Genomic DNA, 13,296 nt, shown 5'->3' with positions numbered 1-13,296 from the left:
GGGAGATTTTGCTGCAGTTGTGATGTTACTAGTTGGTGCAATTTTGCAGAACAATATGGAGTACTTCTTGAACTGTAAGAAATGACCAAGCACCATGTAGGGATCCAGCTGGTGATTTGTATAACTGGGTAGCATTTTGAAATGGTTTTCCTTAGAGCAGGAAAGGTATGTTCTCTATATGAGAAAGAAGTATACATGCGTATTTGTGGGGCATCTGGGTGGCTCAGTTGGTTAAGCATCTGCCTTAGCTTACGTCATGATCTCAGGGTTCTGATATGGAGCCCCAAGTCAGGGTCCTGCTCAGCGTGGAAACTGCTTCTCTCTCTGGCCCTCCCCTGCTCTCCCTCCCTCCCTCTCTCTCTCTCAAATAAATAAATAGAATCACAGACCTGTACCCCTGGGGATAAAAATATATGTTTATAAAAAAAAAAATAAAAAAAAATAATAAAAAAAATAAAAAAAAAATGTGAATATTTAGATTATAACCTGAATGTTTCATCAAGGAACAGTTCTTCATTTATTTCTCATTAATATCACCAAATCTGGACATTAGCTATTTATAGTACTATTCAAAAAATAGGTCTATAATTCCAGCTTAACTCATCTGGATCTATATTTTTATGCAAGGAAAAAAAATAATACCTGTCCTATTTGAAAAGAGGTTTACTGGCTGTAGTGCTTACAATCTGAAACTGTTGTACCTAGGATATTTGCAAACCCCATATAAACAATTCCAAGTTGAACTGGCAGGAGAATTATTTCCAAGGGAGGAAATTGAGGCTCAGAAATGTCTAAATGCCATATGCAAGGTCACACAGTTGATAATTCAAGTGGCATATCTAGATTCCTGTTCTTTTTTTTTTCTATTTCCATGGTTTTTTTTATATAATTTTTTATTTTTTATAAGCATATATTTTTATCCCCAGGGGTACAGGATTCCTGTTCTTTTTATCGAGACCTACAGCCTCTGATTATTTTCAAGTTTATTGTGAGTTCATGCTAAGGCCATTTAACTCAAGGGATTAACTTTAAAATCAAAATATTAATCAAGTATGTACCACCCGAATCTTCATCACTTTTTTTAACTTTTAAAAATAACCCACATCTTGTTACCCCTAGACTTGTGGTCATCAGGGGAGGGAAAGAATGGGCAGGGCTGGAAGAAGAAAGGAAAGCTGGTTATTTTTAAGTGGTTGGTGATTTCCCCTGAAGTTACTTCCACAGGGTACCCATGTTGGTGTAAGAGGTCAGGGTTGCCAAGGACATTTTCTGGGCAGCTTCCCTTAGGGCTAGCTTTATACCTTCAAACACAGTTGTCTCGAAGGCTCTATGCTTCTCTCTGAACCATGATTTGCTTATAGAAAGGAGACGTCACCTTTCCCTCTTTGAATCTACTTGCTGTTTGTTCCTGGGTACCCACCTGACTCAGGTGAGTGTGTGTAGCCATCAGTGATAATGACCGCTGACTCATTTGGCTTCTTGAATACTCAGAATACTCAGCATGGGGAGCACTAGGACCCTTGGACCCTTGGGGTCTGCCACCAAACCCCTTTCCAGGGAAAATGGTCTCAGAATAGAAATGGCTAAACAAACATCCTGGAGGTCTGACGATGGGAAAATCTTGTCTTGGTGGAGCTATCCCAGACTTCAGTGGGCCTCCTCCCTTCTGAGCTTGGTTCCTAAACTACAGCCCACCCTTCGCACTCAAACTCCCTGAGAAATACCTGTCCCTCCTCCCTCCTTCCCTTTCTGTTTCTTCCTTCCATTCAGTCCCCCATTTATTTTGATTAAAGGATCTAAGGTTAAATGAGAGGGTTGTTAAAAGATAGTTTCTCGGGTGCCTGGGTGGCTCAGTGGGTTAAGCCTCTGCCTTTGGCTCAGGTCATGATCTCAGGGTCCTGGGATCGAGCCCCGCATTGGGCTCTCTGCTCAGCAGGGAGCCTGCTTCCTCCTCTCTCTCTGCCTGCCTCTCTGCCTACTTGTGATCTCTGTCAAATAAATAAATAAAATCTTAAAAAATATATATAGTTACTCTAGACAATTACTGCCCTGAAGCAATCATTTTACTGTAGTTGGAGAGAATATATTCCCTGGTTTCATAAGAGGATGTAAAACCTGCCCAGACTTCACAATCAACCTAACTGCATACTTATCCATTCTCATTAGCAAATGCCTGTTTAACTGAAGACTACATCTCCCTAGATCATAAAAAGCTCTGAGATCTGAAGAACAAAAAGCTCAATGAAAAATGCAATGTCCACTCTCACCCCCACTAAGATGGTTGCTATCAAACCGTAGAACATATAACAAGTTCTGGGAATAATGTAAGAAAGACTAGAGCCCTTCTGCTCTGCTGATGGGGTTGTAAACAGTGTAACCACAATGAAAAACAGTGTGGAGGTTCCTCACAAAATTACCAATAGAAAGGTCCAACAATCCTACTTCTGGAACTATACCTAAAAGAATTGAAAGCAAGGATTTGAAGTGACATTTGTACACTTGTGGTCCTAGCAGCATTATTTGCAATGAGTTAAAGGTGAATGTTGATTTACAGAGAAGTGGATAAACAAAATGTGGTCCATACATACAATGGAATATTATTCAATCTTCAAAAGGAAGGAAATTCTGACTCAGGCTACAACATGGATGACCCTTGAGGACATAATGGTCAGTAAAATAAGCTAGATACAAAAGAACAAATACTACGTGATTCCATTTGTATGAGGGACCTAGGTAGTCAAATCCATAGAGACTGAAAGTAAAATGGCGGGTGCCACGTGCTAAGGGAAAGGGGTTATTGTTTAACAGGTAGAGAGTTTCAGTTTTAACCAGTGACATTGTTCTAGAGCTTGGTTGCAGAGCACGATGACTATAGTTAATATACCACTACCTTGTACACTTCAACATTTAAGACGGTAAATTTTATGTTATGTCTATTTTACCACAATTAAGATTTTTTAAAAATGTGGTCTTATTTTCAGTATTACATAGTTCTTTCGCAAGTGGCTGGGTATCTGTATTACTAGCGACCAAGCAGATGTGGTCTGGAGGAAACTGAAAACAGGTGGAGGTTTTATAAATCTGCCAACATGTGCAAATTGAAACAAATACGCTGCCAATTTGTAGTCACCATATGTTGTCAGATATTATGAGTGCCTTGGAGGAAGAGGGAAAAAAAAAGTGCAAAACCAGTGCCCCCGGGCAGGTGGAGAAACATCTACAGCGAGCCCACAGAGCCCAACAGAGCTGAGAGAGTCAGCTGTCCGCTTGGGCCTGCAGGTGAAGAATAACCAATGTTCTGGGATCAGGGATACTCCTTGTAGCTCCAAGGTCCTCTTCTATTGAAAGGGGTGAAATGGATTTTTACACATAATAATCTGAGTAAGGCACAGTTTTGGGGGGGTCTTGAAAGAATGTTCCAGGCTGCTCCATATTTTGTTCTTATTGGGTATTCGAATCTCTTACTGCTTCTTAATTATCAACCTCTGGAGTTGAAGAAGTTACTTCTCATCTATGTACATTTATGTATCGACTCTTCTGAAAGATAAAGTTCTGAATTCTTATTGGCAGCCTGTAGAGAACAAAAATAATTCTGTTACATATGATCTAAGACAGAATTAGATAAAGTGTCCTTTCGACGTCTTTGTTAGGCTTATTCTGTGTTCTTATTTCCTAGACTGAGGGCACTAAAATGATGCAGGGTGTGGCCGGAGCTGCAGCAATGGTTCTCTAAAAATTCTAGAATTCTCCTGTGAGCTATGTTTCCTTCCCATTCCTTCTTTCTCTTTCCCTTTTTCAAAAGCAGTAACCTTGCTATCCCTTAGTCTCTACTCCTGCTGTAACCACGATCACCTGCTATAACTTCGTGGTATAATTTAGCCTTAGTGCTTTTAACTCATTCGCAGAAGCTTACACTTAAAACTTGCTATATTCTAGGCAAGTCCATCAAAGCAAGATGACAAAACACATATCCCTTTTCAAAGAAATTAGAATCAAGCTGGCAGAGATAAGCACATAAACTAACAATAATCCAACTACAAATTATGACTGCAAATACTGTTCTTGTTTATGCGTTGGGCAGGACAAATTTATTCCAGTTAGAAATCCTACATTTCCCAGAGGTGGATTCCCTAACTCCCAAGAGGTAGACGTTGATGATGTCCAGGATGTCCCCCCATAACAGAAAGGAACAAGAAAAAGAAGCCAAATGAAGAGTGTTGGAAACTACTTTTAGAGGATCAGCTTTACATTAACTATAGGCCATCTAGACCAAAAGGAAGAATGAAGAATTAATGCTTTCAGCAACACCAACCATCATCAATGAGCATGAGGGTTCAGGTGATGGGTTATGATGGTAATATAATTATGCATTCCTGGGCCGCTAGTGTCTCTGGGTCCCCTGTAGTAATTTGGAGTGGTTGAGCATACTTGGAAGGAGTAGGTGGATATGTGTAGATTATGGGGTGCAGTTGGGGTGGACCTCGAGTGGTCCTGAGAGATATCTGAGAGTCTCAGAGTCTGCCTGGCCTGCTGCCTTGGTTTTGCATTGCCAAGGAGAGGACAGAGCCTCCCTGGAGCACATACCCCAATCATTGATTTGGCAAACCCTGAAAAGTCACAGCTATCTGGAAATCACTCTGGTCAAACAAGAAGTAGCAAGGCCAAAGGGAATGAGATTTTATGGTAAACCCCAAATAGCCCAGCATAGCTTGAGTTCATGGTGTCTGGGAGAAAGGAGAGGAGACCTGGCTGCTTGAGGCCTGGGAGGTAATTTGCTGGGACTTGGGGTTATTCTCCAGACAGCAAATGAAAAGAAAATAGGAAATGGGAAGAAGAAGGTGGCATGCTGGACTTGAGTTTTCTGAAGGTGACTCTAACAATGGTCACACTGTAGAGGAGAGAGAAACTAGAGACCACCCTTTGTGTTACAACTGTTCAGGAAGAGAAGCTGAGGATGTGTTCTGTGGACAGGGATGTTGGGAGTGAAATAGGAGAGCAGGACAGACCAGATACCAAAGCAGGAGCGTGTGCCCCAAGGGTCTGATATGTTTCTACTGGAAACTGACCATCACAGAGGAAGCTGTCTCCAACCATCCTCTGAAAAATAGAAGAGTTTGTGAGTTCTTAAGATCTTCTGGAAAATGCTCTTTCTTTGTTCATGTGCTCACACCCCTGTCTACCCCCAATTCTATTAGGTTTTATAAGGACCTGGATTTTCAGAGATGGTGAGCCGCCCACCCAATGCACCTTGACTGTTATTGATAGAACCAGCCTGGGGTACAAGTGTATTCCAAATGCATTGAAGAGAGAAGCTTTATCTTTCTGATTCTAAATGAGCAATAAGCAGGAATGCAGAGCTCCATGGTTGTGTCACTATTTGCTTCTCAGGCAAAGAGACATTTCTATGGAGAGAGATATAAGATAGTCATTTTGAGTATTTTATTGACCAATGAACAACAGGGGCATTTTTATTCAATCATTGTGAACTAGGACCACTGTAAATACATGAGCAGTTATATGGGAATCATCAAGATAGAAGGAAGTTGGGCGCCTGGGTGGCTCAGTGGGTTAAGCCGCTGCCTTCGGCTCAGGTCATGATCTCAGGGTCCTGGGATCGAGTCCCGCATCGGGCTCTCTGCTCAGCAGGGAGCCTGCTTCCTTCTCTCTCTCTCTGCCTGCCTCTCAGTGTACTTGTAATTTCTCTCTGTCAAATAAATAAATAAAATCTTTAAAAAAAAAAAAAAAAAAAAAAAGATAGAAGGAAGTTTATATATATCCAATGAGGCGGCAGTAACAAAAAGAGAAGATTGTTCTCACTGTGCCCAGTTTACCTTCCCAGCCCAGCCCCACAGCCTGGCAACATCTGACAGGACTTCTCTTTTCTCTCATTTACTCACCCACACCCTTCTTTGACTATCCTAACAGGGAACATTCTTTCTCCTGACTACCCTTTCCAGACAGAAACACCTCCAGACAGAAGGGGTTCTGTAACATCTTGCTCTCCTCAAACAAGCATATCTCATCCCTGCGGTGAGATCGAGAGTGAGTTTCCTGGAGGCCAGGTCTGATAATTTCACTTTTCTTTGTATTGTCAATATTAAGAAGCAATTCTGGATAGGGAAGATTCACAAGAAAAAATTGAGTAAGTTAAATAATAGTTGGGTGTTACACAGCATCCTAGAATTTTTGTGCCAGAAATGATGTGAAACTTTAAGTACAAGCCTCCCATGTTATATAAAAATTTTTATCTAGAGCATCCAACCTATTAAAAAAAAAGAAAAAAAAAACAGAGAACTCTTAGGTCTTAACCATATTTGTCTAATACTGTTAGAAGTTCCTTAAAGGATACCACAATCCATCATTCTAGAGCTTCTGACCCATGTTAGTTAGTCCATACTCGTAGTACAAAACATGAGACTGATTCTCACTATTCTTACATAAGTGTGCAAAATCAGTGTGTAATAAGCTATAATATTAATGGTAAGCTGTGGAGTGTCCATGTAGACTTTTAGGAGGCATGTGGTTCAGTTTACAGACAGCTGCAGAAATTTCTACTGACTTTCTGACACAGGTATATATAAACTGGTGATTGATGATGTCATTGTTAGTGCATGCACCAGGTGTGAGACAAGAAGAGGAATGACTTGGGGGCTGAAACCTATGCCTGATTAATCCAGAGACTTGCAGCTAACGTTTGATTTGAAATCTCAATGCTTTCAGTTCTGCACACTACATACCAGAAATTAACATTTTAATCTAGGACTGCAAAACCATTTTCAGAGTGTTCCACCATTCTAAGAGGGTCATAACTCTTTTTTTTTTTTAAGGTTTTATTTATTTATTTGACAGACAGAGATCACAAGTAAGCAGAGAGGCAGGCAGAGAGAGGGAGGCAGAGAGAGGGAGAAGCCGGCTCCCTGCTGAGCAGAGACCCCCCCCCCCCGATGCAGGGCTCGATCCCAGGACTCTGGGATCATGACCTGAGCCGAACAGAGGCTTTAACCCACTGAGCCACCCAGGCGCCCCTGGACATAACTCTTTTTTTTGTTAGCAGGACATTTTTCCTCTAATGCTAAGTACAAAGAATCTTGCTAGACTTAGAAGAAAAGCCTTGAAATAAGAGCAAGTTCTACTATAACTTACATTTTTCTGATAAAATTGAAGAAAGTTTAGTTTCTATTTAGCTTACTCTAAAATCTATGTTGAACAATTCACCAATATGACACTTGCCTTGTGATAGAAAACAGTGAGAGCCCTGGGAGATTTTATAAGTGAGGGACGTGTAGTTCTTGAAGATCTTACAACTGAATGAAGAATATAACAAAAGCATTAATGGAAGTTCACATCTAAGAGATACAAACAATAGAAAGAGACTCACTTAATGTAAATGTTTTATTCATTTAATAAAACGCTTTCTTAGAAAAAGGGTAAAATGTAAAATGTAAAATGAATTCCCAATGAATCATATTTATATAATTTCCATGATAGAGTCAGAGACCTTCTGATCCTATAGTAGGAATAACATAAAAAGTATATCATTTCAAAATTTAACAAGCTTCATAAAGTTATATTTCAAAATAAATAATTGATCATAAATTTTAAAATGAGAATTTGCCCATAAATGAAATTTGACAGAAATATATATCTTCCAGAAGTTCTAGTATATACTATCTGGCTTTTATGGCTAAATCAGAGAACTGTGTCCAATTTCAATATTTGCCTAAGAATATCAACACTAGCTGAATAGCTAACACTAAATCCTGCCAAAAATAAAATAGGTGCCCATTTCGCTGACCTTAGTAAGGTGTCCCCACATACTTGGCATTTTAGTAATGCAGGAATCTAATAGGGTTGATTGGCAATTAAAATGTAAATTTCTAATAGATATGCAAGGAGCTATTATTAGATAAATTAGTCTGATTAATGGTATTAGCATTATATATTAGATTAGATAGTATTAGATTTTTGAGTCAGTGTAAAGATCATTGATTTTATATACTTGCACACACATTAACACACATTTATATGATTTAAGGATGTATATTTTCTATATATGTATATATAACGTATATATATGTATATATGTATATTATATGTATATTTATATAATACATATTATATGTATATGTACAGATGTCATTTAAGGATACAGTTGTATATACAGAAAAGTAATGAAATACCTACACTGGGATGGCTTAGCCTAGGGCTATCTCATAAGCCTCTTAAAAATAAGATGTTTTTATTCTATGTTAGGGACATGTAATTTATTGCATCTTCCTATTATTTTCCTTTGTTTTGAAACAGGTTGTTTGGTATCAAATCAGTCATTCACACAGACTGTTCCAGCACCTGGAAGATCATAGCAAACCCAGACCTATCATGGTATCACCATGCCAACCCCATCGTCCTGCTGGTGATGTACTACACGCTCGCAACGCTCATCCGCATCTGGCTACAGGAGCCCCTCGTAAGGATCGAAACGTTTGGTGATCTTATGGGCTGAGTAACCTGGAAACTCCAGGGGAACCGGTCCATTCCTATTTTTAAAATTTTTTTAAAAGATTTTATTTATCCATTTAATAGAGCAAGAGAGGGAGCACAAGCAGGGGGAGGGAGAGGGAAAAGCAGGCTCCCCGCCGAGCAGGGAGCCTGATGTGGGGCTCGATCCCAGGACCCAGGGACCATGACCTGAGCCGAAGGCAGAGGCCTCAACCCACTGAGCCACCCAGGTGTCCCACCAGTGCTAAATTCTTAAATAGCTATAGTGTTCTGGTGCTAATATTTTATTTTTGCGAAGAGCACGATGGGAATACATATGCTATTAGAACAAAGCCTGGTTTCCCTTTGATATATCACCAGCAAGAATGGTCAGTGGTGAGGAAAATCAAAGATACCTTCATTGAGGACTTACTAAGTGCCAGGTCATACACAAGGCTATTCCTCTACATTATCTCCATTTCATGCACTACGTAACTCTGAATAGGTATCATACTCATCCTAAAAATGAGGAAAGTGAGGTTAGAGAGGTAACTTGGTCTGAGCAGTAGGAATTAGCTTCAAACCCACATTTGACAACAAAGCTAGGGCTTTGGGGACAAGCCAGACTGTTATCTTGGTGCCTGGACTTCCAGAAACTTCTCAGACCTCTAACATCTGTGGATGGGATAGGAACACCCCAGCTGTCAGTGGTACCTGGAGTTTCCCAAGTACCCCATTGTGAGGTATGGGGACCAGCACAATAGAGAACTGGTTTCTTCCCATGGGGTATTATTAACAAGGCATATGCCACCTTTGAGGGCCGTGTGAGAGAGCCTGGGTAGCTTCTCTCTTTTCCCTTTTTGTGAGAGAAAACATTAGCCACTTATATTTCTTATCCTAATTGACTCTAAGAAGCTCAGTCGTCAGGTAGCTCATCAGCACACAAGGCAGGAAAGTAGTGTAGACAGGGTTGTCACACCTCTCATCCACCCCCTGCCAGGGGAGCGTTCACACCTGAGAAGCCATTCCTAATGAGCACGGCTGCATGAAGTCACACGTCCTCTCCTGTCACTTCTAGATTCGGGCCTTTTCTGTGTTCATACCTGCAGACTATTGTTCACACATTCACTTGGGCAGCCTGGCAGGCAGACAGGATATGTATTGAAAGCCAATTACCTCAGACGCTAAGCTGGGGATAGAATATCGCCCAGAGGCAAGCACTCCACTCAGAGGAACTGGACATTGTACCAGAAAAAAAGCCGACCCAACTCAAGTAAATGGGATCCGAGTCAGTACAATGGAACGAGGGGAGTTGGATGTCCCCATTTCTCCTCAGCTGAAGTGCTTCCTGCAGAAATGGGACTGTGTCCTGTCCTTCCTCCTGTGTGACACCTTCTCCCCACTGGGGAGACAGGCCTAGATAACAGGGACCACGAGGCACTTCTGTTCGTGGGGTTCTCATAGGGCGTCTTTCTTTGGCCCCACTGATGGCAGCTGCATGCAACAAAATGCTTTCTGGGGTCACAAGGAATGCCAATCATTTTGTCTTACATTTTTCTCCAACTCGCTCCCAAAACTTGCGTGTGGCCATAAAATGCTTTACAGTGATGTCATTGTGTTCACTTCCTCCATAAACACACAGAAGGTAAGGGATGGGCACACATGTGCAAATAAAAGTATATACCAAAGGAATTAAAATATATTGTGGGAACGGTTTCTCAACAGCGTCTTACATGGGATGGAGATGACTTTAAGGCATCCAAGTTAATAAGCGTTCCGTGTGTTCTTCACTTTCTCTGTGAGACCTCAGGCAGCCCCACAGAATGACAGGAGCTTACATACCCATGTTGTCATGCTTCTGTATGGGTGAAGCCTGTGTTATAGCCCCTCAGGCCCATGAGACATTCGGCTTCCTCAGCCGAGGGCTCTCTGGGGACAAAGGAAAGTAGATTTAATAGCCGTCTTCTAGACCGCCATGTCTAGAGGGGTGTGTGGAGAATAGGGCCTAATTCATACCAGCGTCAACATTTCAGGTGGCCAGTATTTTAAATGGGCTGGGACACAGCACTTTCTCATTGAGGCAATGATGGAAGACAGGTGGCTGATTATATCATAGTTCCAGATGACCTGGCACATTTCATGAAAAATGCCAGCCAGCAAATGTGAGTTCTGAGGTGAAAGTCTATGATGCATGTTTAAGAAGAGAGAGAGAGAGAGAGAGAGAGAGAGAGAAGCAGGTGTCAAGAATTAAGTAGTGTATGGGCTCCCACCTGGCATGCATGAACTCCCACCCAAGGCATTTGGGTTCTCCCTATGGGTGCTCTATCCTGGCACACCAGAACCCAGAAATTGGGCACCAAGACCTTAAGTTCCCTTCCTGTACTCCACTATCAGTGGTGTGTTAATGCCCTTTTTGTTGGAACACCTTTGTTGGGAAACCATACAAAAGCACTCAAGGGCATTCTGCCCCTTACACTCTCTCTCTTTCTTTATATCTCTTCTAGACCAATTGTCTAATGTAGGCCAGTGTCATGTAAGGCAAGGTGATGGTTTTGTGCATTAGATAAGTTCTTCCTTACTGTTGTGTGTAAGCTCTCAATGATTCTACCTTTACTTAATTTCCTTTTAATTAAAAACTAACCATGGATGGGTCACACAGTCCAATGAGCACTTTTTGAAGGTTCTTCCTTTAAGAACCATTTGCGTGGTGAGTGGAATTTGGAATACCTGGTGGGAAGGTGTGGATAGTTCACATGAGAGCTTATCTCTGTTATTTATGGGGCTTGGAAGGGATCAGGATGTATCACTGATGTGCTGAGAATTTACAAGGGAGCATTGGTGTCATTATTAAAAATGTCTTGATGAAATCCCATCTATCATATACATTCATTTAAAAAATTGATCATTATCAAGGCACGGGGGAAACACTTTCTCGGGGTCCCCCAGGGCACTAAGGGAGCTGCTCTGGGAAGCAGAGCTTGTCCTGTGGGTCATTCTGTGTCTCAGGTGCAGGATGACAGGACCAAGGAAGAGGACAGAGCCCTGGCTTGTAGCCCCATCCAAATAACAGCCGAGAGGAGGCGCAGCCTGTGGTACGCCACCCATTACCCAACTGACGAAAGAAAAGTAAGCCACAAGAAAGCAATTTCCATTCCCTAATTTATTTTGCTTCTTTTGTGTTACATTGCTGAATATGAGTCATATATCGTATGCAAACTCAGATTGTGCATAGTTTACAGAAGGAGTTTGATTTTGAAGTCTCGGTAGCAGAAAGCTCTATGCAGAGAGGGGAACCCAGTGCTATGAAAACACCAGTTTACATTTGAGTGCTTCCTATGAAGTCTCTTCATCCTCAAAAGAAAGACTTAATTTAAAAAGAAAAATAGATTTGTGTTTAGAACAAACAAAAAAATAACAAAGCAACTGTTAGCACCAGGCAGGGAAAGTCTCAGTGTCAAAAACATTGCAGAAAATAATTTCATTTCATTGGCCAGCTGGCCACAGTAATAACTCAAGTAACCACTTAGAACAAAACAGTCTATGTGAATATGATTAAGGATCTCTTACGACTCCCAGGCAACAGTATGGATTGACAAGGAAAAACGAGTCACGATGGGTAATTCGTATAACCCTTGGAGCAATTATTGACCATGCTGAACTCAACCCAGGGCTCTACTGATTCATTAAAAATGCCCATTTGCAATGTCATCATGACAGATACAAACCACTTGCTTGGTAGCATGTTAGAGAATTGAGGAGTAGATTCTCTGACTTATTTGGTGGCCAGTGGGTTCCTGAAGTCACATGGTCTTGTTCTCAACATGGCCACCATGTGCAAAGCAATGAATGAGCTGCCTCAGGGCAGTGGATGGCCTTGCAGGCCCATGGGGTGCCCTAAGATGTCTGAGGATTTCCAGGGGCCTTTCTCTCTCATCACACCATGTGTCAGATTATGCTGCTTCTTTTACAAACGACAGATAGCCATAGAAGACAGCCCAGGAATTTTTCAAAAGGAGAGACCTATGGACTTCTGGGGAATTCCTGAGACCCTCCAAAAGCCCAAAACTCTTATTTAAGTAATATTTAAAATATGTGCCTTCTTTTCACTATGCTGACTTGCATTCTGCTGATACAAAAGCAAAAAGCAAACCCAGGCGGTGGCACGAATCCCCCACACCCATAGCCCTACCCTTGGTGGCCACGCACTCTGAAGAAACAAAGCGGTGAGGCCAGTTCACTTATGAATGTCCTTGGTGAACCCAAAATGGATATCCGTCTTCTTAAATCTCTACTTCAGAACTCACCATATTTTTAATATCCTGTGTGGCAAAGTGGGAAGTCCAACAAAGTACCACGTGTGAGGGGGTGATGATGTCTTGCTCAAAAGCCCTTGCTTGGTCAAGTGTAGGAAGGGTAAGCTGAGCTGGCCGTCACCCACCACACACCACAGGCCCTGGGAGGAGCTGCAAGTAGACGAGTTACGGGTGTTCAGAGATGAGGATTTGGCAGAGAATTCCTGGCAAGTACATGAAGTGAGCCCATCACTTCAAGGCAAACAACCGACAATGTTTGTTGCCAGTGGTAAAATTTGAACTTTTGAGTGAAAATTAGAGTATTAGAAAACTTGGATCCAGTCTTCAAAGCTTAAAAACGCCCCCATACTTGAGGACCTCCATGATGAGATCAGTGGTAAGACTGTATTAAAAAATGAGTTTTTTTTAAATATTGTGTAATGAAATGTGTCAATATTTGGTAGACAGTATAACTCACTGAGGCAAATCACCAATATGTGATATAGCAGTGGGATTTTAACGTAAC

The 13,296-nt window shown here is 41.5% G+C and overlaps 1 protein-coding gene across 5 annotated transcripts in view; it reads left to right on the top strand.

Moving 5' to 3' along the window:
- PIEZO2 (piezo type mechanosensitive ion channel component 2) overlaps positions 1-13,296 on the top strand; it is a 450,629-nt gene that overhangs the window by 313,567 nt on the left and 123,766 nt on the right. For 4 of the 5 annotated variants that reach the window (XR_009345787.1, XM_059139042.1, XM_059139041.1 and 1 more), the window contains exons 8-9: positions 8,305-8,467; positions 11,485-11,604. Coding sequence is in view for 4 of the 5 variants with exons in the window: in XM_059139042.1 (XP_058995025.1) it covers positions 8,305-8,467; positions 11,485-11,604 (283 nt within the window). In the remaining variant the exon portion in view is untranslated. The remainder of the gene's footprint in view (positions 1-8,304; positions 8,468-11,484; positions 11,605-13,296) is intronic. The other variant, XM_059139043.1, reaches the window with a different exon arrangement.

This window comes from Mustela lutreola, chromosome 11 (assembly GCF_030435805.1).
Source record: "Mustela lutreola isolate mMusLut2 chromosome 11, mMusLut2.pri, whole genome shotgun sequence".
NCBI lineage: Eukaryota > Metazoa > Chordata > Mammalia > Carnivora > Mustelidae > Mustela > Mustela lutreola.
Note: the sequence above shows the minus strand (reverse complement) of the source record. Positions and strands in the feature narration are given on the sequence as shown.